This window comes from Tachysurus fulvidraco, chromosome 8 (assembly GCF_022655615.1).
Source record: "Tachysurus fulvidraco isolate hzauxx_2018 chromosome 8, HZAU_PFXX_2.0, whole genome shotgun sequence".
In the NCBI taxonomy this organism is placed as follows: Eukaryota; Metazoa; Chordata; class Actinopteri; order Siluriformes; family Bagridae; genus Tachysurus; species Tachysurus fulvidraco.
In genome coordinates, this window is record NC_062525.1 from 1,297,582 (window position 1) to 1,325,267 (window position 27,686).

The following is a 27,686-nucleotide window of genomic DNA, read 5'->3' on the forward strand; positions in this document are numbered from 1 at the left end:
TTTTTTCCCTCCCGGGCTGCTCAGTCTAGTGGCTCGCCCCCACTCCGTCACTTCCTGTGTTGAATTGTTTGCCGTGCGCCGGTCGCATTTGTTTGCTTCATTTTTAATTCATTTTTGAGTTATCCTGAGTTTATACTTTAACTTCTTACTTTTTACAAAAGGGCAAACACACCGGCAATAGCATCTTAAGAGTAGAATAATGGCTCAGAATACTTTTTGATATCACTAACATTTTATTTGTTTTCCTGAAAACGTTTGCTTCTAGCTAGTTGCATATCTAGCCTGTTAGCCCAGTTACCGCAAGTACAACTTCTTCACACCAATTATCTCTGTTGTACTTGCCCGATAACACCATGTAGCTTGTGTGTCTGCCTTTGAGTGCAGATGTGGACACGTTCGAGCTGCACTCGGTGGAACTGGAGCTGGAGGCCGTGGGGAAGCAGATCTGTGACCTACAGGTGAAACAGGCCAAGCTGCGGGAGCGGAAAGCCACGCTGGAAGCTTCCCGGTCGCTTGCTCACCTGTCTCAGGTAAATTCCTGGCGTGAAATTACTACTCCCTCCACCTCTTCTCCGTGTGTTTCTCTGTCCAGGCCCAGTTCACCCAGGAAGCGGCCTGCCCAGGCGCTGTTCACTCTGGTGTCACGGACCCCTCCGCCGCCAACGGTCTTCGAGATCCCCACCCAGAACCGCTTTGCTCCCCTTCGCGAGACGGACCGCGACGCTGTGATCATCGGAGACTCCATGTCCGTGCTACTGTGTCTAAAGGTAAGGCTCGCACTCACTGTTTACCTGGTGCTTGTGTTCTTGATGTTGCTGCACAGGTACCTAGGGTCGTGAGCAGAAACACCGGAGCTGTGGTTCTTCACGCTGGCTCGAATGACACCAGCCTGAAGCAGTCGGAGATCCTGAAGAGGGACTTCAACACCCTTGTGGAGACGGTTCGCAGCTCAGCGCGCGTGGCGAGGATCATCGTGTCTGGTCCTCTTCCCACGTACCTGCGAGGAAGCGAAAGGTTCAGCAGACTTTTTGCTTTAAATTAATGGTTACAGTCATGGTGTCAGGATCAGAATGTACTCTTTATTAATAACTGGAATGTTTTCTGGGAGCGTCCTAGGCTGTTCCGTGCTGACGGCTTGCACCCCAGCAGAGTTGGAGCGGAGATCCTCTCGGACCACATCTATGATTTAACTATGAAACTATGGTAAACTATGATTTAAATCTAAATATTAATAGCCATCCTTCACATCGTCACATTGATACAAATGCACACATAGCTCATCCTATAGAAACTGTGTCTGTTCCCCGAGTAGTGAGATCAAAAGGTAATTGCACGAGAAAATCTCAAAACAATCTTAATTGCAGATTTTATTTTAATTTGTTGTTTTCTAAATGAGAAATATATTCACTTAACCAAAATAAGACCACTTATAAAGCAAATTTTATTTTATTTTATTTATTTATTTCTGAAACATATAAAATATGTACATAATACGAAAATTTATTTTTTTAAATTAACTGTATTTCAGGATTTAATTCACTGCTTTTGAGTTATCACATTATTAAAGAACATTAAATAACATCATATAAATGTTAATAAAATAAAAATTAACATTTTCTGGATATGTAAACATAAACTCAACTCAATTACATTTTAAAAAAGGAGAGAGAGAGAGAGAGAGAGAGAGAGAGAGAGAGAGAGAGAGAGAGAGAGAGAGAGCGATGTGTGTATTAACACTGACCTGGACAGTTGGAGGTTGGGGTCAAAGCGCAGGGTCAAACACACACAGAGCTTTAATAAACTCTACAGCTGTCATCTCTGTTTTAGTGTTTTACTGTTTAATACTAACACACACACACACACACACACACACACACACACACACACACACAGAGTTATTTGTTCTCTGTAAGAAGTTCACCGGATGTGTGTAAAGGCCCTGAGCTAACCTCAGCTCACAAAGAAAGTGTAGTAAAGTTAAAGAGAGAGAGAGAGAGAGAGAGAGAGAGAGACAGAGACAGAGAGTCTTTCTGACTAAAGATAATGGCGATCCTGATCATCAGTAGTCTGTTAATCCTGGTCCTGCTCGGTGTTCGTACAGACGGTGAGTTTCAGCTTTGCTCGTTTACTTTATATAAAGTGAATATTTATATAATCATTAAAATAGAACACAGTCATGTCTCTGATATACTGGATATGTTTACTATAGATTATTACAATTATCTTTATTTTTATTATTATTATAATTATCTGTATAACTGCATTAAATAAACTCAATAAAAATTGGATTATACATATATATATAAATTGTGTGTAAAAAGAGTGAAAACATCTTAGTCATGAACTTTAAATCCTCCTTCTCTGCACTTGTGTTTTAACTTATTACAATTTACTATAAAATTTTTTTTGAAAGACTTTCAACTTTTACTCAAGTACGATTAGAGCTTTAATTTAACTTTAACTTTAAATATTTTTTTTAACCTACAATAGAAATTTCAATTATATAAGTAAAAATACTAGACACACACACACACACACACACACACACACACACACACACACACACACACACACACACACGTATATTAATCACAATGAACCCTAAATGATTATTTTACTTCTTGCAAATTTGTCCAGGGTTTTTACAACTTTATTGTAAATGAGCAAATTTACTGAAACAGAAAAAGATAAAATAATCTTTATTTTAAGATTTATGTTGTTGCTTAAAATGTTAATAAAATAAAGAAATAATACAGATTCAATTTTATAATTTAAATTTTATAATCAGTGAATTCCACTATTAAAATTTTTTTCCAAAGTTCAAAGTTAAAATTTCATTGACTTTGCATTTTTTCCTACAGTTTAAACAAGCTGAAAAACAGACAAATAAATAATGTATCAGCCAATCACAGCTGATTCCCACATACATTTTCATTTTTAACATCTTAACGATGTTCTCATTAAAGTTGAGTCAGTTTTACTGCAGTGTGACGTCTGTGCTGAGCTGAACACGTGTGAAGAGCTGTTAAATAACTGAACACAGTGTTTAGAAACATGTGAAACCGACTGTGTCTATAATAAATAATAAATAATCAATATGACAGAATTACACAAAGCTCGACCTTCTCTGGATGAACAAAACGTTACAAAACTTAACAAATATACATAAAAATATCACATGACAACTGTGCTGTAACTGAACCAGTGTTAATGTATTCACTGATACTTCTAAGCACTTTTGTATGTCGCACTGGACGTCTGGCAAATGCTGTAAATTTAATGTAAATATGATTCGACACATTAAAAAACTTTTTATTAATTGTACAACATTAAAATTTGTGATGAAATTTACAAACTATAAAATTTCATTAACAGATCTTTGTTGTCCAGTTGGTCTTCTGTTTCTTCTCCTTCTAGATGAAGCTCTTTGAAGCTCTAACTGATCATCATGTGGTCTTGCTCTTTGTCTGATTGTGTGTATTAGAGTCTAATCTGGACTGTTTCCCGTCTATACGGATGCCGAGGAACACGGTGTGGAGCGCTCGTGTAACAGAACGCCTGATGATCAACTGTACTGTAGAAACTAAGACAAACTGCTGGAACAACATCGCAGTGTCATGGTGTAAAATTGACATGAAAAACGAATGCATATATTTAACTCACTCCACTCACACATCAACAGAATGGAGGACCATCAGTGAGAGTAAAAAATTGTTCTTCCTGATTTTCTGGAAAATATCTCTTCAGGATTCTGGACTTTACAGGTGTGAGATACAGTCACCTGTACACACTATGAGCCATAACATCAACGTCACTGTGACAGGTAAACACATAGATGTCTATATAGTTTGAGTGTGTGTGTGTGTATCTGTGTGTGTGTACTGTATGTGTGAGAGAGTTTGTGTGTGTGTGTGTGTGTGTGTGTGTGTGTGTGTGTGTGTGTGTGTGTTGATGTATAAACACAAAGCAGCTGAATTCAGTCATGTTTTCTAACACAACTATAATGTTTGCTCTAAGTTCAGACCCTAAAGCAGTAAAAATCCTTCCACTGATGATGTTAAACTTTTTCTGACATTCACATAGACTATAATGCTGTAAGCACTGAGACCATTACAGAAGGTAAGGGGGGCACTTACTTTTACACTTCACTGTACAGACACAATTTAATCTGATCTAAAAGTCTGACTTCCTGTACAGGTTCTCCTGTGACTCCAGTGACAGGTAAATATCTGAGTTAAAAATCATACTGTTACATTTCTTTTCCTTTTATCTGAATCTGATCTATTTATCTTTATCTGATCTTTTTATCTTTATCTGATCTATTTATCTTTATCTGATCTATTTAACTTTATCTGATCTATTTATCTTTATCTGATCTATTTATCTTTATCTGATCTATTTATCTTTATCTGATCTATTTATCTGTATCTGATCAGATATAACAAACACACACCTGAGTAGTGAGAAGTGGTTGTATGTGATCTACTTCAGTGTGTTTGTAGTCGCTCTGATCCTCGCTGTTCCACTCATGTGTCGAGGTTAATACACACACACACACACACACACACACACACACACACACACACACACACACACACACACACACACACACTCTCACTCTCTCTCTCTCTCTCTCTCTCTCTCTCTCTCTCACACACACACACAAATACACATACACACAGACACAGACACACACATACACACACACACACATACTCTCTCTCTCTCACACACACACAAGCACACACACAGACACAGAGAGAGAAAGAGAGAGAGAACTAATTTAAAGATTTTTCTCAATATGCCTCACTATAAAGAGATAAATGTGTTTAAATATATTTGCAAAAACTGTACAAAAACATAGAGTTTAGATTAATTTTAATTTTTGTCTAACAAAAACATAAATATATTTATATAACTCTATATTTTATATATAGTTTATTATATAACTCTATATTTTATATATAGTTTATTATATAACTCTATATTTAATTCCCTGCATCAGGTTTAAAGAAGTTTCTGGAGGACGAGGTAATAAACAGGAAGTTGTTTGTTTGCTATTTCCTGTTGGACAAATAGACTCATTGTTAATGTGTGTGTGTATGTGTGTGTGTGTGTGTGTGTGTGTGTGTGTGTGTGTGTGTGTGTGTGTGTGTGTGTGTGTGTGTACTGCAGGATACCATGACAACTGTGATTTATGAAGAGGCAGAAAAGTTCAGTGTTCAGGATTAACACAAATCTACAGTGAGGAAATCTCCAGGATTTATTTTCATTAGTTTTATGTTGTTTAGATCGTCAACATGAAGTTAATTAAAGTCTAACGATGTTCTTTCTCTTCACACATCAGATTCATGTGAAGGGATTCAGCCTGTGTGTTAGCGTTAGCATGCTAATGCTGCTGATCAGAACATGGAGTTTAAACAGTGAGATGTTTGAATGTGTTACATGTTTGTTTTAATGTTAAACTTCAGATAATCTCATTCTAAATGTTTATTATAAATGTTATGTTGTCACTTCTAGAACTTTTCCACCATTTGTTATGACAAATTATTAAATAAAGTCTTTCTGAAATTATGCAAAAGAATAAAAAAGTGTTGAGTCGATGAGTGAAGTGTCGCTTTGTGCCACTGCAGATAATGTGCTTTAACGTGTAGGCAGCAGAGGGAGGATGTGGTGTTAGTGCACTTAGTTCAGGACAACATGCAGGAAATCACACCTTTTAGATTTCAGCAGCATCAAATCAGGTTGTTTCTTACAAACCTCAATCTCTGTTTCTCTGAAGACAACTTTCACACACTGGTTTTCAGGGCTCTCAAGTTTTGAAGACAAGCAAGCATGACATCTCCAACCCCCCAACAAACACCACCAAAACAACAACAACAAAAAACAATAATGGGGAGTTGTTGTGTTTGGTAAGGATCATAAGGATCACTGGCCACAATGTGACCAAATACAAAGTATTTGTTTCTTTTCTCCATTTGTTTATTTGTGTGTGAGGGGGAATGGTGGCTTAGTAGTTCGATTCCCGCCTCCGCAGCGGTATATTACATACACAGATCAGTAATCAATGTGTAACTGATGTTACTACAGTGTTGTGTTCTGACACATGAATAAAATACACCTTTGTCAGGAAAGTAAGGAACAAATAATTTTAAGTCAGGCAAGCCTTAAAGAAGAAACACATTACAACAGGGTTATAAGAATAAGAATCTTAGCGTATCAGTATAATTGGGGAGGAGATACATACGAGTATGGCTTAATGCCGGAAGAACAAAATTATCTTCCCACATACTTTTCTGTGTTTTTTGTGTTCATGTTGTTTTGGGGTTGGCTTGTCTGTATGTAATGATGTTACCAGTGACGCCGTGTGTCAAAAAAAATTACCCGATTTTCATTGAAGCTTTGTATTGAAGCTTGATTCGTTCTGGCAAAATCACATGACTGCTTCATTATCTGATTCAAAGGTTTAAAATCGAGGGCTGTGCGCCCTTGTGTATTTGTATTGGAGTTTTACATGGAATCTATTACTGTATAGCGAGTTTTGGGAGAGTTTATTGTTGCGAGTTGTCAATGGAACCTGTTACAAAAAGATCGGGTTCTGAAATGTGGGAACACTTTTATTTGATTTCGCCCAATAAGGTGGATTATATTATACAGTAACTTCACTCATCATTGGGCAATTATACGATTCAGTGTAACATTTCATGGCGTATATTTTGTTATATATATTTATTGGATAGTAGTAATAAGTTGAAAAATATAGAAATGCAAGATGATACCATGATACCTTGATCTTTTTGAAACGGTTCACACTTTATACTTTTGTGACATTCTTATTCTTAATCTCTTTTTAGGTCCAGTGTTTGATTTGCTCCCAGCAGCTGGACTACAATAATAATAATAATACATCATCCATGTCACTCATTCAAGAACACTTACAATTTCCATTTCACGAGTTCACATTAACAAATAAGACTTTGTGTCTATATAGTCATGCTGAACATGTGGACACCTGATTGCTGACTGCTGATTGTTAATAAAACATAATTAAGAACAAAGCGTCCAACTAGCCTACAGTACAGTAGTCTGTAAGGCAGATTTATAATGGTGTAAAAGTGTCTGCACTTATGTACCTTCAACATTCATGTTTGATATTTTTTTCTAAAAACTGTCAAAATGTCCACATTCACCATACAAAAAGTTATCTTTATTACATTTTTGTTTGTGCTTTAACTCTCTACATTTGATTATATTGTCTTCTGGTAAAGTAGGTTCCTGTCTTTTGTATACTATCTGCTTAACTCACTTTGTTCTAGAGTAGTGTGATTTGAATTGTGTTATATTCTATACCATTGTTGATTTTATAGTGTTGGTCTTTGTTGTTCTCCCAGCTGATTAATCAGGAGTAGTTTCAGTCTCCCTTAAGGTGTGAATTGGGGGCGGGGCTTACCTATTTAAATTGAAGGTCAGAATCTCTCTCTAACATTAGTGTCTAGTACTGTTTGATATATTCTACCATACCTTAATTCTCACTCTTGTTTGACTACAAATATGTGCCTTAAACCCATCTCTGTACTCCAGGCCTACTCTCGCAGACACTCTCATCCACAGAGCAGAGGTCACAATGCCAGTAACCTCATCTACCCTCCTCTGTTGTGTAAGTTTCACACAGTGGTGGTAGGTGGGCTCTGGAATTGTCAGTCTGCTGTAAAGAAAGCTGATTTTATCTCTGCTTTAACTTCCCATTACTCCTTTGATTTTCTTGCTCTAACAGAGACCTGGATATCCCCACAGAACACTGCTACACCAGCTGCTTTATCCTCTGCCTATGTTTTCTCTCACTCACCACGAGAAACAGGCAGGGGTGGTGGTACAGGTTTATTGTTGTCAAAGAAATGGTGCTTTAAACCTCTCCTCTTCTCTCATTTAACCATCTCTTCTTTTGAATTTCATGCCATTTCAGTTATTTCTCCAATCAACCTTGTTATCATTGTTGTCTACCGCCCTCCTGGTCCCCTAGGAGACTTCCTGGAAGAAATGGACTCACTTCTTAGTGTTTTCCCTTCCGATAGCTCCCCCCTGACAGTGCTTGGTGACTTCAACCTCCCCTCTGACAAGCTACATTCTTCTTCCCTCCTGTCTCTTCTTGACTCATTTACCCTCACACTCAACAGCTACATCCCCACACACAAAGGAGGCAATGTCCTGGACCTGGTTTTCACCTGTCCTTCTCCAGCTACAGACGTGACTGCTACCCCTCTACATGTCTCTGATCATCACCTGGTATCCTTCACCATCACTCTACCTATCCTACCTAAAACTACCTCTCACCCCCTCGCTCTTACCTGCCTCAACCTTCACTCTGTCTCACCTTCATCTGTAGCTTCTGGCACTCTTTCTTCCCTTCCTGATCCTGAGTCTTTTTCCTCACTACCCTTGGACTCAGCCACAGATACTTTCCTCTCATCTCTTTCCTCAACTACAGTATGGACTTCCTCTGCCCTATGTTCACTAAACCCAAGAGAACTTCTTGTTCTGCTCCTTGGCTTTCAGATGTGCTGCGCAACAATCGAAGAGAGCTAAGATCATCAGAGAGAAAGTGGAAGAAATCACAACTTGATGCAGATCTTGATTTTTACAGAACACTTCTTGTCAAGTTCTCCTCAGATGTGACTTCTGCCAAGACTTCCTTCTACAAGGAAAAGCTTGAAGCTTCCTCACATGACCCTCGGAAATTCCACAACATCATCTCTTCTCTCCTCAACCCCCCCGACTCCACCTTCTTCATCCTCCCTGACTGCAGAAGACTTTGCTTCTTTCTACCAGGAGAAGATTGAGGAAATCTGCCGGACCTTCACTTCAGCCCCGACTGCACTTACATCTCAGAGAATGCATTCCCCTACACCTTCGTTGTCACATTTCTCAACTGTGGCAGCAGAAGAGATTTTACAATTCATCCAGCCCTGCAATCCTACCACCTGCCCATTGGATCCACTCCCTACCACTATGCTCCAGACCATCTCGCAAGACCTTTTGCCCTTCATTTCCACTATCGTCAATAAATCCATAGCATCTGGTCAGGTACCAACTACTTTCAAGAGAGCAAGGGTTATTCCCATCCTAAAGAAACCTGCTCTGGATCCATCAGACATCAGTAACTACAGACCGGCATCACTTCTCTCATTTCTGTCTGTCTATCTCTCACAGAACAACCTCCAAGATCCCAAACAGTCTGGCTTTAAAGCAGCTCACTCTACAGAGACAGCCTTATCCTCCCTCAAGAGTCTTGGGATTTGCGGATCAGCTTGGGAATGGTTTGCCTCCTACCTGGAAGGACGCTCATATCAAGTAACATGGAGGGGAGTGACATCTGCTCCACGCAGACTCTCCACTGGCGTCCCACAGGGCTCAGTACTTGGTCCTCTTCTTTTCTCCTTGTATACTCAATCTCTTGGTGAAGTTATTTCATCACATGGGTTCTCTTACCACTGCTATGCTGATCATACACAACTTATCTTCTCTTTCCCACCCTCAGATGCCACAGCTTCTGACCGGATCTCAGCATATCTGGCAGAAATTTCATCATGGATGACTGCTCATCAGTTAAAGCTCAATCCTAGCAAAACTGAAATGCTGTTCATCCCAGGTGATTCATCCCCAGGTCACGATCTTGCTATATCCTTGCACAACGATCTGATCTCCCCTTCAGCCACAGCTCGCAACCTTGGGGTAACCATGGACAATCAACTGTCCTTTTCCTCTCATGTTGCAAATGTGACTCGCTCATGTCGGTTTCTTCTCTACAACATTAGAAGGATTCGCCCATTTTTGTCCACACAGACTGCTCAGGTACTTGTTCAGTCTCTTGTCATTTCTAGACTGGATTACTGCAATGCACTGCTGGCAGGTCTACCTATGAACACAATCCGTCCTCTGCAAATGATCCAAAATGCAACTGCCCGGCTTGTTTTCAACCTGCCAAAGTTCTCGCATACCACCCCGCTGCTGCGATCCCTCCACTGGCTTCCGGTAGCTGCACGCATCCGGTTCAAAACACTGATGCTGGCCTACAAAGCCAAAAATGGACCATCTCCCTCTTACCTCAAAGCCCTCATCATTCCTCGCACTGCACCTCGCAACCTCCGATCTACCAGCACTGCTCGACTGGTTCCACCATCTCTCAGGGTAAGAGGCAAGTATTCTACAAGACTCTTTTCTGTTCTGGCACCAAGGTGGTGGAATGAACTTCCCCTAGAGGTCCGGACAGCTGAGTCACTGGCTATTTTCAAGCGGCGATTGAAGACCTACTTATTCAGGAAACACTACAACTAGCACTTCTTTCCTTATCTTTTGCATAAAAAAACGTTGACACTTTTTCATTGTAACTTTGAACAAATGTTTTAAACTCATGTTATCCTAAGTATGTAACCTAGTGAACCAGCATTAATGTATTCAATGTTAGGGATTTAAGCACTTATGTACGTCGCTCTGGATAAGGGCGTCTGCCAAATGCTGTAAATGTTTGGAGTTACCATGCATATGCAATGGAACATGCTTTCATCATGTATTTAATATATTTATTAATCTATCCTTAATTTGTCAATAAATTAATTCTATTTCCAATCAAGCTAATTGAAATCACAGGGTTGGTCAGTTGATTGTAAGGCCTATATATCCCTTTTAAACAAAGTAACTGCAATCACCTCACAACATGGTGAAAACAGGAAAAAAACAGTTTTCTTTTGAATACCTGCGAGGAGATGGATTAATATTGGGGATTGTGTCAGTGGTCTATCAAGGCTAAATGTTATGAAGCAGCTAAAACAAAGCCTGTGGGGAGACATAAATAATGCATCAATTTAATAATTCATATTTTATTTTAAACGTGTACACATGGACATGAGGGTGATGCCGTTTTTTTTTTTTTTTAATAACTGAAGATATTTTACGAGTGTAGGGCACTGGCGGTTCTAGGATTTAATCTTTAGGGGGTTTAGCCCTCAGTGAGAATTTAAAACAAGAAGAGTTCTATATTATATATTATATAACAACTCTGGTAATAAGAATAGTGACATTTCACTGCTTTTGGTTGCCGTCTTTGCGTCTTTCTGCCGTTATAGATAAACGCCTCCAGCTCTGACTGCGCGTGCACGCTGCGCGTACCTGTGCTTCCCCGTTCAGATAAAGCAGACAGCTGATGACGCACTTTTGAAAGACTACAACACACGCGCGTAAAAGCAAACTAAAAAAATTTGCTCTTGCATCAAACTGATAAAAAATTTTCTTTCCCTTCGACGACATGTCATGCATTTTAACATATTTTTTATTGTTCATTTATGAAAGTAAAAATTATCCTTAGATTTAGGGTGGCTGAGATCACACAGAGGGAACTGAAGCCACCCTAAAAAAGGACTGGAACCACCCCTGGTGTAGGGCCATCTGTATTCGGCCTGAACGTAATGAAACAGGTGTATTGTTTACATGTATTTGGGTGCATGCAGCACTGCGCAGTCAAATCAATCTATGACATCAAAGTTCCGCGAGAGCCATTCAAAAGCTTATCATTCTCGCGTTACATTGATCTCATGTGTCAATTGATCAGCGCCGCGCAGGTTGTTAATCTTTCTATTGTGATATGCCTCAATGGCAAATAATCAGACAAAAAATGCTAAATTAGTACATAACTACATAAGAACAACCTCTATATTGCGATATGCTCAATGCAAATAATCAGTGTTTATTGTTCAGAGAACATGAACAGGAGCTTATTTTTAATTAAAAAAACCTCAGCATCACATATTGTATTTAGATAACATTGTATTTTATAAAATATATAAATAATGACTTAAACACGAGGAAATCCAAAGTAGCATCGAGCGGTACCAAAAAGCCAGCCGTGACAGCGGAGATGGTCACAGAAGTGACTGTTTATGTAACCGGCAAAAGAAAATAACACATATTGTCGACTCGTCAGCCTACATGAAACACAACTGCCCTCTACAGGTTTTTGAATTTCCCGTGCCAAACATTTGACCCCCCTTCGATTGGCTCTCGCAGAATGCTGGAACTACTTGTGGCATTCTTCTCTCCGAAGTAGGCTTTTTAAAAGGCCACATCTGTACCAAAGCACGAGCTAACCTAAGCCCATTTGACATTCTTTTTGCCAGGCCCCAAGCATGAGAATAACCCCACCAGGTCCTGCCAACAGTACTGCATTGACATTGATGTGTGATGATGCTATGATTAAAAACTGTGAAAAGCTATGCTGTGCTCTTGCTGTTGTTTCTAAGCAAGTTGTCAAGGAACAGGAGAAAGGCAAGTTCGTGAGTAAGCTGAAATCCGGTGAATGGATTCTGGTCAAGGACATACGGATCAACAACTGGTCATCCCAGAGGTGGAGAGGATCGTTCCAAGTCCTACTGGTCACACCGACAGTGTGAAAGGTTGATGGACGCGTGTCCTGGATCCATCAAAGCCCCACCGACGGACACTCTTGTTGTGCACTAGATTACTGAGACACCCAATAATCTGCTGGGTGGGCCAGATGTGTAATTGAATACGGAAACGTATTTGCCCTGAAGTGCCAGTACGTAGACTGAGGAAGTTGGGTTACTCTCAGTGATTAGGGGTATGGCAAAAGAGTGTGTCGGGTACCATAAATGGAAAATGAGAGTCATCTTGACCCTGTCAGCACTGCTGATCATATGGAGCTACCAGGCGTTGTTTCATACACATAACAACAAATTCTGGAAATTAGGTGTTCCCAATGTCTACTACAACAACCACCCTGACACCTCGAAATGATACTTTTAACAATACTCTTACGGTTATGGCCCAGGTCTGCATCTCAGAAACCTGCATATCAGGCAACACGACAGAGACAATACCTGAACAGAAGTAGTAGTAGTAGTAGTAGTAGTAGTAGTAGGAGTAGTAGTAGCCCTTTATTGTCACCGATCACAGGTAACAGCGAAATTAGCCATCAACCTGTCCATACATACAATATGACGAGGGGGGACAGGGCAGGAAGACAGGGGTTTAAAGAAGAAATACAGCATAACATGAGGGAAGGGAGGAGAAAAAAAACAACCCCCAGACTATGCTCCTGTGGGGAGTACAGTGTGGGAACAGGAAAAAAACACCTCAGCAACATAAGCACATAATAAGTACACCATGAAAAACACTGGACTTGCAACAGGGGAGGGGAGTGGGGGGTGGATGTAACCCAGCACAGGCAAGCAGCCACCCGGTCCTGCAGCCATTCTCGGCGCTGGTCACAAAAAAGTTCTTGTATGTGTAATGGGGTAGAAGGTGTAGGACTATAAATTGGGTGGACTACAAATCCCAGGAGTCAAAAGACTAAAAAACGAAGTCAAACTTGGTGACTTCCTCTTTGTATACCATTTGCTAAGAAAAGCTGTTTGATGTTTTTCAAGGCTGTGTTATAGCAGATGAAAAGCCCAATTGATTAATGAACAGTATAGTAGCCTAGAACTGTAACGGTAAGGATTGTGATTTATGTTTACTATAGGATTTGGTATTAAGCTTTTTATATTGTAATTTGTGTTTTTAAGGTAATTATTTTAAGTGTTTTTAAGGTTGTTAAATATGGTATATGGCAATCATCCTTATATAATTTACCTTATATATGTGGTGTACTGTTAATGTGGGGGAAACAACTTGTGGTTTGAGGTTATGATTTACTTTTGCTGTGTAGTGCGAATTGAACAGGTTTTTGGTTTGATTTGTAATGTGAGTGTTCACTTATTTGCAGAGCAGCAACTACTAATTAGATAGGATTGGGAACCCTGTTGTCTGTAATGGTTACAATATAGTTATTTTGCTTTCTTTGTTTTTGTTTGTTTGTTGGATCTTTTTGCCATTTTTGATTCTCTGTGATGCTATGTTAAATGTTGTAAATTAAACCTTGTCATATTTGCAAAGAAACACACTGTAGAGGTTACCCTTAATTTTAAGGCTCTCCTCATCCCCTGGTGGGATGATGGGGTTACAAATGGCATAGTCAGCAGGATCTTTGGGCAGCACTGCAGTATGTTTAAATGTCCATTTAGCATTTTTTTTTTTAAAGCCATTTTTTGTGTTGGTATCTAAGTAAGTAAGTAAATGGCAATCCTGCAAGCAGAGCATACGAGCAATGGAGCAGGTGCTGTCAGAGTTGCAGGAGCAGCTACGTAGTCTACAAGCTACAAACGAACAGTTAATGAGAGAAAGTTCTGAATCCAGCTGCAACACTAATCAACCGGTATCCAGTCCTAATGTCCCACCTTCTGTATCTTTCAGCAGGGTGATGTATGTTCCTCGGGAGAGGAAGTGTCGCCAGTTCTTTGGGGACTTGGACTCTAATTTAAACATTGAGGACTGGATTGAGGATGGGAGTTGGACTGCACGAGAAAGGGTAGCATTTTGTTAGCTCATTTAGGAGGGGAAGCCGAATGGAGATCAAGCTCCAACCAGTACATATTTCAGGTGTTATGTATGGTACCTGGAACCAGTGACCAGTTTGTTGGGCATGTTAATGATGTAGCGCTTAAACGCGAACTTAAACGTTTTGTAAGGCAAACTCCACAGTGTACTTTACTTGATGTTCGAAGTGAAGCCATAAGATGGACTGAGGAAGGGAAGAGGGAAGTTATTCCGTCTGCTGCTCAGTTATGGTGTAATGCTGCTGAAAGTAGAGTAAATGAATCACAGATGCATAAGGAATTTACTGAGTTAAAAGAAATCAAGGAGCTGTTAAAGCAAGCTCAAATTGATGAGATTACCAAGCATCTTGGATTACTTAAGCCCTTGAATAGTTAAACTTTAGCCTCTTTGATAAGGCAAAATACCTCTTGAAAGTGTTTACGTTGTAATAAAGAGGGTAATATTGCCCGATATTATAGACAACCATGGCTTGTCGAATCTGGATCTAGGTTGGCTAGGGTTCAATTCAATTCAATTTTATTTGTATGGTGCTTTTTACAATTCATTTTTATTTCACAGACTGGAGTGAGAGGCAGGGAGTTGACCTGCTTAGTCCAGTGGCTCTCTCCCACTCTGCTCTCCTCCACGTCCATTCTCATCTTTTAGAAGCAAATGATAGACAATAAATAAATAAATAGGTTAAATAGTCCGCTTCTAGCCGGCTAGCACAACTAGCCTGTTAGCTCGGCTACCGCTAGTACAATCTGTTGTACTTGCTCTGTAACATCATGCCGGTTACGTCTCTGCCTTTGAGTGCAGGTGAGGATGCATTGGAGTTGCACTCAGTGGAACTGGAGCTGGAGGCTGTGGAGAAGCAGATCCGTAAACTACAGGTGAAGCAGGCCGAGCTGCGGGAGCGGAAAGCCGCGCTGGAAGCTCCCCGGTCGGTCGCTCACTTGTCTCAGGTAAACTCCTGGGATGTAATTACCACTCCCTCCACCTCTACCCTGTGTGTTTCTCTGTCCAGGCCCAACACACCCATGAAGTAGCCTGCCCAGGCTCTGTTCACTCCGGCGCCAGGGCACCGCAGGTCCTACGACGTGATCATCGGAGACTCCATCGTCTGCCACGTCCATGCTACTGTGGCTAAAGGTAAGGCTCGCACTCACTGCTTGCCTGGTGCTCGTGTTCTTGATGTCTCTGCACAGGTACCTAGTGTCGTTAGCAGAAACACCAGAGCTGTGGTTCTTCATGTCGGCTCAAACGACACCAGCCTGAGGCAGTTGGAGATCCTGAAGAGGGACGATTCGCAGTACAGCTCCCACGGCGAGGATCATCATGTCTGGACCGCGTCCAACGTACCAGTGAGGAATTGAAAGGTTCAGTAGACTTTTCGCTTTAAATGAATGGTTACAGTCATGGTGTCAGACTCAGAAACTACTCTTTATTGATAATTGGAATGTTTTCTGGGAGCGTCCTAGGCTATTCCGTGCTGACAGTCTGCACCCCAGCAGAGTTGGAGCGGAGATCCTCTCGGACCACATCTCCAGGGCGCTGAACACCTTCAAACTACTCTTTAAATTTAAATTTCAATAGCCATCCTTCACCTCAGCACATTGACACAAAAATGCACACATAGCTTACCCTATAGAAACTGTGTCTGTTCCCCGAGCAGTGAGCTCAAAAAGTAGATACGTGAGAAGTTCTCGAAATAATCTTACTGTAATTAGACCAGAAAAATGCCAAAGGAACAAACAAAAACAGTTCTTAAGGTTTGGGCTTCTGAACATCAGATCACCCAAAACACTTATTGTAAATTAAATCATCTCAGAAAATAGCCTTACTGCACTCTGCCTTACCGAAACTTGGATTAAACCAAATGACTACATCGGTCTAAATGAGTCTACACCATCAGGATATATCTATTAGCACGATCCTCGTCAGACTGGTCATGGAGGTGGTGTCGCCGCTATCTTTAGTGATTTCCTTACTGTTACTCAGAGAACACAGTATAGATTAAATTCTTTTGAAGTGCTTGTCCGTAATGTTACACTATCGCACATGCACTCGAAAAAATCCCTGATGTCTCTTGCTCTAGCAACCGTGTACAGACCCCCAGGGCCCTACACAGTTTTTCTTAGAGAATTCACAGATTTTCTCTGAGACGTATTATGCTGACGACACACAATTATATATCTCATCAAAACCAGATGAAATAGCCACAGTGTCCAAATTAACTCAATGCCTTAGAGAGATAAAAGACTGGATGAGTTGCAATTTTCTGTTGTTAAACTCCGATAAGACAGAAATACTGCTTATAGGTCCAAAAACCAGTGCACATAAACTCTCACAACTTAACTCCCATTTAGAGGGATGTACTGTTACTAGTAGCTCGACAGTGAAAGACCTCGGTGTTATATTAGACAGTAACTTGTCTTTTAAAAATCATATCGCCCATACTACCAAAACAGCCTTCTTCCACCTTAGAAATATTGCCAAGCTGAGAAACATCCTGTCTGTATCTGATGCTGAGAAGCTAGTTCATGCGTTCATGACCTCTAGACTGGACTATTGTAATGCATTACTAGGTGGTTGTCCTGCATCTTTAATAAATAGGTTACAGTTAGTCCAAAATGCAGCTGCCAGAGTTCTCACTAGGAAAAGAAAGTATGACCATATAACCCCAATTTTATCATTTCTACACTGGCTACCTGTTAAGTTTAGAATTGACTACAAACTGCTGCTACTTACGTTCAAGACTCTTAATGGTTTAGCTCCCATGTATCTAACTAGTCTTCTAACACGTTACAATCCTTCACGCTCTCTGAGATCACAAAACTCAGGACTTCTGCTAGTTCCCAGAATATCTAAGTCTACTAAAGGTGGTAGAGCGTTTTCTTATTTAGCTCCCAAACTTTGGAATAGTCTTCCTGGTAGTGGCTCAGACGTACACATAATACATCCCATAATATCATGCACCAGTACATCAGACCTGCACATTTTTATGAACAGCAGATATGTTAATCCCTCTCCACTGCTTCTCTCTTTGTACCCATCCTGATGCATCCAGACATTGTACCAGCTCCCAACGTCCTCTGTGGGACGAAGCCTTTGGACGTCCACTGAGCCGAGGCCGACTCTAAGAATCCTGAGACATCTCCAGTTAGACTCCGTGATACTAAGGATATCTGAAGTCCATGATCCTTACACCAATACAACATTTGTTTGACTGTATATTACAATCACACCCCCAGTGTCACCCATATGAGGATGAGGTCCCCCTTGAGTCCGGTATCCTCTCAAAGTTTCTTCCTTTACCAATTTAAGGGAGTTTTTCCTTGCCACTGCTGCCTGAGTCACCTCAGACTTGCTCATTGGGGATAAATACATACAGATTGTGAACTGTAGATATATAATAATAATCTTGAATTTTTCATTCTGAGTCAAGACCACTTTGTAAATGAAGGTTATTGCAAGCATACAGTTAGTGATGGCAGGATGGTTCTGTTCTGGGAGAATTTTCCCACGCCCCTGTTCGTGCGCCTGCATGGGGTTGGGGTGGGGAGGCAGTGCTAGGGAATGAATAGACCCCTGTTACAGCTCAGAATCAGAACCAGAATTGCGTGAGGTGCACAGGTTTTTTTTGTTTTTATGTATATATATAATTTTTTAATATTAAAATATTTTATAATATATATTTTGTTTAAATAGCAGCAGCAGCGAAGCCGGTTGGATCGCAGCAGCAGAAGGAAAACATGAAGAATTTAATCGGCGCTGGCAACGGGTTCTGGCTGGAGCGGCTCTGCGTAGGAGTGGCTCGAAGGTGAGGATTGATTTAAAGGAGGGGGAAATTAAGGAAGCCGGATTGGCGCGCCTCGTAGACAGCTAATTAGCAGCTGATGCAGATTACTACGTGGCTTGCCTGAACTAACGCAATGCTTGATTTGACATTTGTCTCAAAGCAGCTTTACAGAACATAAACATAGAACAAAAGGTTAATATAAAGAATAATATAAAGATTAATAGAATGCAAAATTCAAGATTAATATTAAGAGAAAACACTGGTAGTGGAGAATGAATAATCTGCCTCCCCTGTGATTATTAGTCAGACTACTGAAGTGAGCAGTGAAGGTTTAAAAACCTCTAGCCTTGTTTGTGGTATGGTGATACAGCGTCTTATTGGCACCTGTCCTACTGTTATCATTCAAATGGGGAGTGTTTCTGTTTTATGTTTACTGGATACTGGGTCAGTGGTGACCACAATAACAGTCTTGTTTTGACCAACACTTTTGACAGTTAGCACCAGATTCTTTAAAAAAAGTGTGGTTGGCTTCAGCTGAAAGCTGCCAATGGTAGAAATACCCTGTTCTTTCATCCTTGGATATAGAAGCACAATCGACAGGACATCGATTTAAATGGGGGGGGGGGTGTAATGTGTATGTGTAGGAATACAATTTGGGTGGACTACAAATCCTAGGAGTCAAAAGACTATAAAACGAAGTCAAACTTGGTGACTTCCTCTTTGGGTGAGAGGCAACACTGGACTGTGACTGGAGCACTGATGGCAGGAAATGACGGTAGCTCTGGTAGTGATCCGGAAATGGAAGATGAATCGTGTAGCGGGAGTGCAGGAGGGAATGAATGGTGGAAAGTTGTGAATCGGAAAAGGAAGAAAACTAATAGTCAAGGATCGTTTACGGATAGTGGTAAGGAGGATCATGTGAGTAGGAAAAACATAGAAGAATATAAAGTCATGATGAAATTTGCAGAAGCAGGTAAGATGATAAACCCAATTAAACTGACAAAATCACACAATAAAGCTTTAGGAGTAATCCATAGTGCAAAGACTCTGAGAGATGGTAACCTGATTATTATGAGTAAAGATGAAACACAACAAAAGAAGGCTTTAAGTACGTATAACCTCCACGCTTGGACTATCGGTGTCATGCACATTGATGAAATCTAAACCTTGGATTAGAGGAGTAATAACTGGAATTCCTACTGATATGTGGGAAGAATTCCAGAGAGGGTAAAAATAGGATACGTTAGTTATCCAGTAAGATCTTACATGCCTCCTCCGCTTAGGTGCTTCAAGTGCCAGAAGTATGGACATGTTAGTGCTCTTTGCAGAGGAAATCAATGTTGTGTGAGATGTGGGGGTGACCATGAATATGGTAAATGTGGCGAAGGAGTAAAGGCAAAATGCTGTAATTGTGGAGGTGAGCATCGTGCCGGCTTTGGGGGATGTATTGTTCACAAACAGGCTGTGAAAATTCAAAATGTAAGAATATCTGAAGGGTTAACTTATGCTGAAGCAGCGCAAAGAACAAAAAAAAAGTGATTTTGGTGATTGGGAAATATTTCATTTATGGCTGAAGTGGTAAACTGTTCTGCTCAAACAGAAAGCAGAACAGAGAGAATTAAAATCATAATAAGGGCAGCTGAGAGATACTTGGAAGTAACAGGCGTTACATTGGAAAAAATAAACGACATTCTAAAGACTCAATCAAACACTCAAACAGCATGTGGAAGTACTTAATAACAATAATGGTTTTAACAATATGCCAGAAATCTTAATGCAAATGGAATAGAATTTAAAAAGTTTATAGATCAATTAGATGAGAAACCGAGCATAATTTGTCTACAAGAAACATGGTTAAAACCAAATTTAAACTTTGTTCTGCAAGGGTATCAAATTGTTAGGAAAGACAGAACGGCAGGTAATGGAGGTGGAGTGGCAACTTTTATAATAAATGAATTAAAATACAGAATTATTACTGAGACTGAAGAATTTGAATTAGTGGTTACAGAGATATTTGCAGAGACACATACTATTAGAATATTTAACTATTATAATCCTTGTAATAGATTAAGTATAGATTTAGGAAAGTTTATAGGGTCAGGGAGTCATAAAATAATTTGCTTTAGAGATTTTAATGCACATAACACTTTATGGGGAAGTAGTAAAGATTATCATAATGGGGATGTTGTTGAAGAAATATTAGATAGCAATAGGTTAGTTTGTCTTAATGATGGCAGGAACAGAAGAATAGATTTGGTATGTGGAATTGGGTCAGCTATAGATTTGACACTGGTTTCTTAAAATATAGCTAGCAAATGTGTATGGGATGTATGGGAAAATAATAATATGGGTAGTGATCATTTTATTGTTGCATGTAAGGTAGGGATAAGAGTAATAGAACATGATGTGATTTCAGCTCCAAGATGGAGATTCAGTAAAGCAAATTGGGAAGCATATAAATATCTAAGTCAGGTAGAACTATCATCATTAGACCTGAATATGATGGAAGATATTAATGAATGTAATGGAGAAATATGTAGAGTATTGTATAAAGTTACAGATAATGTGTAATAGGAAAAAAGGGACAATGTAAAAAGAGGAAAGCAGTTCCTTGGTGGACAAAGAAGTGTAGTGAGGCTATACACAATAGGAATAAAGCATTTAAAAAAATTTAAAAGTCTAAATTGTTTGAAGATTTTATTAAGTATAAGAAAGCTCAAGCTGAAGTAAGAATAATAATAAGAGGTACTAAAAAGAAGTATTGGTGTACATCAATAGGAGAGGATATTGATGTAAGTGAAGTCTGGGGATCAATTAGGAAAATGGGAGGAATTTATAGAGACCAAACTTTACCTGTTTTAAAACATGAGGAAGGAAGTATAGCAGTGACAGATAATGAAAAAGCTGAAATGTTAGCTAAAGTTTTTGTTAAGGTCCATAGTGATAATAATGTATCAGAGGATGTTAAAAAGTGTAGAATCCAGAACAAAAATAAATATCCAGATTTAATGATGAAAAGAAGTCCTTCTGGTGAGACTATGGATGCAGAAATTACTATGTATGAATTGAAGATGGCACTAGGGGGAGTCAAACATTCATCTCCTGGAAAAAATGACACGTTATGTCGTGATTCAACATCTATCAGATAAATCTTTAAATACTATTTAAAATCTATTCAATAAGATATGGAATGCAGGAAAGATTCCTTCTTCATGGAAGCAATAAAAGTACCAGTTGGAAAACCAGGTAAGGATAAATCTAATCCAAATAATTATAGGCCAATTGCTTTAACATCTAATTTATGCAAGCTGATGGAAAAAAATATTATACGTAGGCAAAATTATGTATTGGAAATAAAAGGTCTCCTATCACCTTATCAGAGTGGATTTAGGGCAGGTCGGAATACTATGGAGGCTGTTTTAAGTTTAGAAGCAGATATTAGAAAAGCTCAAGCAAATAAAGAAGTATTGGTAGGGGTTTTATTTGATATCGAGAAGGCATATGACATGCTTTGGAAAAAAAGGACTTTTAATCAAACTTAAATGCATGGGAATTGGAGGAAAGTTATACAACTGGATCATGGATTTTCTTATAAAAAGAACAATACAAGTTAGGATAGGAGTAGAGTATTCAAAAACCTACAAGATAGATAATGGAACTCCCCAAGGAAGTGTATTTTTTAATATTATGATTAATGACATTTTTTGTAATATTAAGAGTGTCATTGGAAGGGCATTATTTGCAGATGATGGGGCAATATGGAAAAGAGGACGTAATATTGCATGTGTGACCCAAGGACTACAAAAAGCTGTAGATAAAGTGGAGGTATGGGCAAGTAATTGGAGTTTTAGATTATCTGTGGCTAAAATATGTTTTACGAAAGGGAAAAAGGTACCAAAATTTAAGTTAAACTTATACAATCAGGATCTGGAGCAAGTCCCTGTAGTTAAATATCTTGGTGTGTGGATAGAATCTAGATTAATGTTTGCAACTCATGCTAAAAAGTTGATTAACAAATGTAAGAAAGGAGTGAACATTTTAAGATGTTTATAAGGGGTAGAATGGGGAGCTTGTAGATTATCCTTGAAAATAATTTACTGTACATTAATCAGACCAAGTTTAGATTATGGAAGTATTATTTTTGGATTCACATCTGAATCTATTCTGAAAAAGATTGAAACAATGCAGAATCAAGCTTTAAGAATATGTTGTGGGGCTTTTAAAACATCTCCCATTGCAGCTATGCAGGTAGAGGTAGGGGAAGCTCCTTTACACCGCCGTAGGTATAAGATGAGAATGAACTATTGGGTGAATTTGAAAGGACATAAAGAGTCTCATCCAGTAAAGGGGGTGATTGAAGAATGCTGTGATAATATCCAAAATTCCACCATGGTTTTTTTCCAATGCCTAATGTAGATTTTCAAATACAAGTTAAAATGAAGAATGAGGAAGATAGCCCTAAGAACGTCATTGCGCAACAGTATGTAGACCAGAGTTATTCGTCATGGTTGCATATATACACAGATTGGTCAAAAGACCCTATCTCTGGTAGAACTGCTGCTGCAGTATATATATCCCAAAAAAGAAGACCCGTTTTATGTCTGTCATCACTGTTTTAGCCAATGCTTTCTTAAAAAGCCCTTTTCAAACCACATTTTAGCATGAGCATGCATGATAAAGTCTAATATATGTGTATTATATAGATCCGTAATGGCATCTTATATATAATTATCTTATAATTGGCAGTAATAGATCTTTTCACAAAAAACTTTTCAAGAAGAAAAAAAGGTGGGGCAAGTCGTGGCCTAATGGTTAGAGAGTCTGACTTGTAATCCTAAGCTTGTGAGTAAACACGACTGAGGTGCCCTTGAGCAAGGCACCGAACCCCCCAACTGCTCCCCGGGCATCACAGCATAAAATGGCTGCCCACTGCTCCGGGTGTGTGTTCATGGTGTGTGTGTGTTCACTGCTGTGTGTGTGCACTTTGGATGGGTCAAATGCAGACAGTGTTGTAATGTAACGGAGTTCAAATACTTAAGTACTGTACTTAAGTAGAAATGTCACGTATCTGTGAAATTTATTTTCTAATCTATTTAAATTTATGTCAACTTTCACTTTTACTCCACTACAATTCCGAGATAAAATGTAAACTTTTACTCCGTTATATTCCCACTAAGCGTCTTCGTTACTCGTTACTACAAAATAAAGTCAGCAGAAATGTGTGTGACTGTAATAAGGGAGGTTTGGTGTATCACTGCTCCTAGATTGTATTACGCTCCGCACGCTGTACGGAGAAGCACAGGTACGCGCAGCGTGCACGCGCAGTCAGAGCTGGGGGCGTTTATCTATAACGGGGGCAACCAAAAGCAGTGAAATGTCACTATTCTTATTACCAGAGTTGTAGCACAAACTAAATATTAATGCAAACATTCCATTCAATACTAAATAAAAATAACATTTATTGATTTGGTCTTTGTCTTGTGAATATTAGTTTATTAATGACGTCATTCATCGAACACACTGTTTGTAGAGAATGCACACATACATGAACTGATCTGATTCAAGACTGACATCATTACATCATGCATAAAATTTTGGTGTCCACTTTTGCCATTTTAAATAATACCATAACTTTTGGCTTACTATGTAGTCATATAATATATAATATAAAACTCTTCTTGTTTTAAAATCTCACTGAGGGATAAAACCCCTAAAGATGAAACCCTAGAACTGCCCCTGATCTTATACCTACCGAAAATCACTGAAATTTTACTTTTTACTTTTACTTCAAATACTTGAGTACATTAAATATCAGATACTTTAAGACTTTTACTTGAGTAATGGTGGCTTTCACTTCTACTAAAGTCCTTTTCTAGTACGATACTTGTACTTTTACTCAAGTATTGCTTTCTAGTACTTTATACAACAATGAATGCAGAGAACGAATTCTGAGTATGGGTCACCGTACATAGCCGTATGTCACGTCACTTTCACTTTTCAGTGATGCTTTAATTCATAACCCAGTGTTTTTTTCCTTAGCAATTTTTGTGTCCATTTTTGTGATTTCAAAAGGGTGGGAATGTATTAAATGTTGTGAATAACAAAAATGAACATTCTGTACCAATATACACGACTGAAACTAGGAACAGGAAAGATAACAAAGGGGAACTGAACTGTTTCCAGTTGCACACTAAGTAGAAGAAATAAGAACATTCAGGCTGAAGGGGTATGAAAATAACGGAAGTCACGCACAGTGGAAGACACACATAGCTCCATGTATAAATAGAGAACTGCCTTACATCCAACTAACTCACTCTGTTCAGACTTAGGTCGGGACAGACTGACTTCACACTTGCAAGTGTATTAAATAAATAAGTTTGATATTCCACAGGACTCTGCTGCCTTCTTCTCTGCAACTTCAGGAAAAGTTCACTTGAACTATTATCTCTGATTAATAGAACAGAATTTCCTCGACAAAATTCACCGGATTTGTGTAACGGCCCTGAGCTAACCTCAGCTCACAAAGAAGGTTTAGTGAAGTGAAGAGAGAGAGAGAGAGAGAGAGAGAGAGAGAGAGAGAGAGAGAGAGAGAGAGAGAGAGAGAGAGAGTGTGAGTAAACTTTCTGACTAAAGATACATTAATGGCGATCCTGATCAGCAGTAGTCTGTTAATCCTGGTCCTGCTCAGTGTCCGTGCTAACACAGACGGTGAGTTCCAGCTTTGCTCGTCTACTTTAAATAAAGTGAATATTTAAATAATCATTTAAAAAAAAATAGAGCACAATCCCCTGATATACTGGATACGTGTACTATAGATTATTATAATTATCTTTATTATTATTATAATTATCTGTATAACTGCATTAAATAAACTCAATAAAATAGCAGATATTTTGTGTGTAAAAGGAGTGAAAACATCTTAGTCATGAACTTTAAATCCTCATTCTCTGCTCTTGTGTTTTAACTTATTACTAATTAGATACAAAATACGAATACAGAGACCAACAAAACAAAACGTGTGTGTGTATGTATGTATGTATGTATATATATATATATATATATATATATATATATATATATATATATATATATATATATATATATATTATTAAATAATAATAATAATAGCAATGATGAAGATACAAACAAAAAAACAAAACAAAACTGGAAAATGGGGTATGAGGAAGGTGACAATATCAACAGTAATAGCAATTTTAATTATACTAATACTACTACTACTACTACTACTACTACTAATAATAATAATAATAAATGACAAATAGTAATAATAGTATTAGCAGTAGTAGTAATTTTAAACATGTTTACAAATACACTCATTTCATCCGGAATACGATTAGAGCTTTAATTTAATTTTAAATTTAAATATTAAAAAAATAGATTTTTTTTTACCTATTATAGAAATTTCAATTATATAAGAAAAAACTAGTCTGGTTTTTAGACTAGTAACTATAAAATTTCATTAACAGATCTTTGTTGTCCAGTTGGTCTTCTGTTTCTTCTCCTTCTAGATGAAGCTCTTTGAAGCTCTAACTGATCATCATGTGGTCTTACTCTTTGTCTGATTGTGTGTATTAGAGTCTAATCTGGACTGTTTCCCGTCTATGTGGGTGCCGAGGAACACGGTGTGGAGCGCTCGTGTAACAGAACGCCTGATGATCAACTGTACCATATACAGTGAGCCAAACTGCTGGAACAACATCGCAGTGTCATGGTGTAAACTTGACATGAATAAAGAATGCATATATTTAACTCACTCCACTCACACATCAACAGTATGGAGGAACATCAGTGAGAGTAAAAGAGTGTTACTCCTGATTTTCTGGGAAATATCTCTTCAGGATTCTGGACTTTACAGGTGTATTATACTGTCACCTGTACACACTATGAGCCATAACATCAACGTCAATGTGACAGGTAAACACATAGATGTCTATATATAGTGTGAGTATGTGTGTGTGTGTGAGTGTGTGTGTGTGTGTGTGTGTGTGTGTATCTCTGTGTGTGTATCTGTGTGTGTGTACTGTATGTCTGAGAGTGTGTGTGTGTGTGTGTTGATGTATAAACACAAAGCAGCTGAATTCAGTCATGTTTTCTAACACAACTATAATGTTTGCTCTAAGTTCAGACCCTAAAGCAGTAAAAATCCTTCCACTGATGATGTTAAACTTTTTCAGATATTCACATAGACTATAATGCTGTAAGCACTGAGACCATTACAGAAGGTAAGGGGGGCACTTACTTTTACACTTCACTGTACAGACACAATTTAATCTGATCTAAAAGTCTGACTTCCTGTACAGGTTCTCCTGTGACTCCAGTGACAGGTAAATATCTGAGTTAAAAATGATACTGTTACATTTCTTTTCCTTTTATCTGAATCTGATCTATTTATCTTTATCTGATCTATTTATCTTTATCTGATCTTTTATCTTTATCTGATCTTTTTATCTTTATCTGATCTATTTATCTTTATCTGATCTATTTAACTTTATCTGATCTATTTATCTTTATCTGATCTATTTAACTTTATCTGATCTATTTATCTTTATCTGATCTATTTATCTTTATCTGATCTATTTATCTTTATCTGATCTATTTTTTCTTTATTTGATCTTTTTAACTGTATTTGATCAGATATTACAAACACACACCTGAGTAGTGAGAAGTGGTTGTATGTGATCTACTTCAGTGCGTTTGTATTCGCTCTGATCCTCGCTGTTCCACTCATGTGTCGAGGTTAATACACACACACACACACACACACACACACACACACACACACACACACACACACACACACACACACACACACACACATTAATTTTAACATAAAACATAAATTTTTGTCCAACAAAAACATAAATATATTTATATAACTCTATATTTTATATATAGTTTATTATGTAACTCTATATTTAATTCCCTGCATCAGGTTTAAAGAAGTTTCTGGAGGACGAGGTAATAAACAGGAAGTTGTTTGCTATTTCCTGTTGGACAAGTAGACACACTGTTAATGTGTGTGTGTGTGTGTGTGTGTGTGTGTGTGTGTGTGTGTGTGTGTGTGTGTGTGTGTGTGTGTACTGCAGGATACCATGACAACTGTGATTTATGAAGAGGCAGAAAAGTTCAGTGTTCAGGATTAACACAAATCTACAGTGAGGAAATCTCCAGGATTTATTTTAATTAGTTTTATGTTGTTTAAAACGTCAACATGAAGTTAATTAAAGTCTAACGATGTTCTTTGTCTTCACACATCAGATTCATGTGAAGGTATTCAGCCTGTGTGTTAGCGTTAGCATGCTAATGCTGCTGATCAGAACATGGAGTTTAAACAGTGAGATGTTTGACTGTGTTACATGTTTGTTTTAATGTTAAACTTTAGATAATCTCATTCTAAATGTTTATTGTAAACGTTATGTTGTCACTTCTAAAACTTTTC

The 27,686-nt window shown here is 38.5% G+C and overlaps 1 protein-coding gene across 7 annotated transcripts; it reads left to right on the top strand.

The window, feature by feature from the left end:
- Positions 1–40: 40 nt before the first annotated feature.
- Positions 41–27,686, top strand: LOC113657158. 7 transcript variants are annotated; one of them, XM_047817700.1, is made up of 9 exons: positions 41–1,014; positions 1,117–1,203; positions 3,485–3,823; positions 4,084–4,119; positions 4,198–4,221; positions 4,437–4,538; positions 5,006–5,031; positions 5,176–5,244; positions 5,348–5,667. In XM_047817700.1, the coding sequence occupies exons 3-8, from the start codon at positions 3,517–3,519 to the stop codon at positions 5,230–5,232; spliced, it is 552 nt and encodes a 183-aa protein (XP_047673656.1). In that variant the 5' UTR covers positions 41–1,014; positions 1,117–1,203; positions 3,485–3,516; the 3' UTR covers positions 5,233–5,244; positions 5,348–5,667. The 7 variants fall into 7 exon arrangements, with proteins under 7 accessions (XP_047673656.1, XP_047673655.1, XP_047673651.1 ...); XM_047817699.1 differs by having other exon boundaries at positions 42–1,203; XM_047817697.1 differs by lacking the exons at positions 41–1,014; positions 1,117–1,203 and adding an exon at positions 1,965–2,104 and having other exon boundaries at positions 5,348–5,669.

Coding starts and splice junctions, on each gene's coding strand:
- LOC113657158 (XM_047817694.1), top strand. CDS start 24,868: ATGGCGATCCTGATCAGCAGTAGTCTGTTAATCCTGGTCCTGCTCAGT. Junction 26,162..26,421: donor CATCAACGTCAATGTGACAG/GTAAACACATAG, acceptor AAACTTTTTCAG/ATATTCACATAGACTATAAT. Junction 27,206..27,333: donor AGAAGTTTCTGGAGGACGAG/GTAATAAACAGG, acceptor TGTGTACTGCAG/GATACCATGACAACTGTGAT.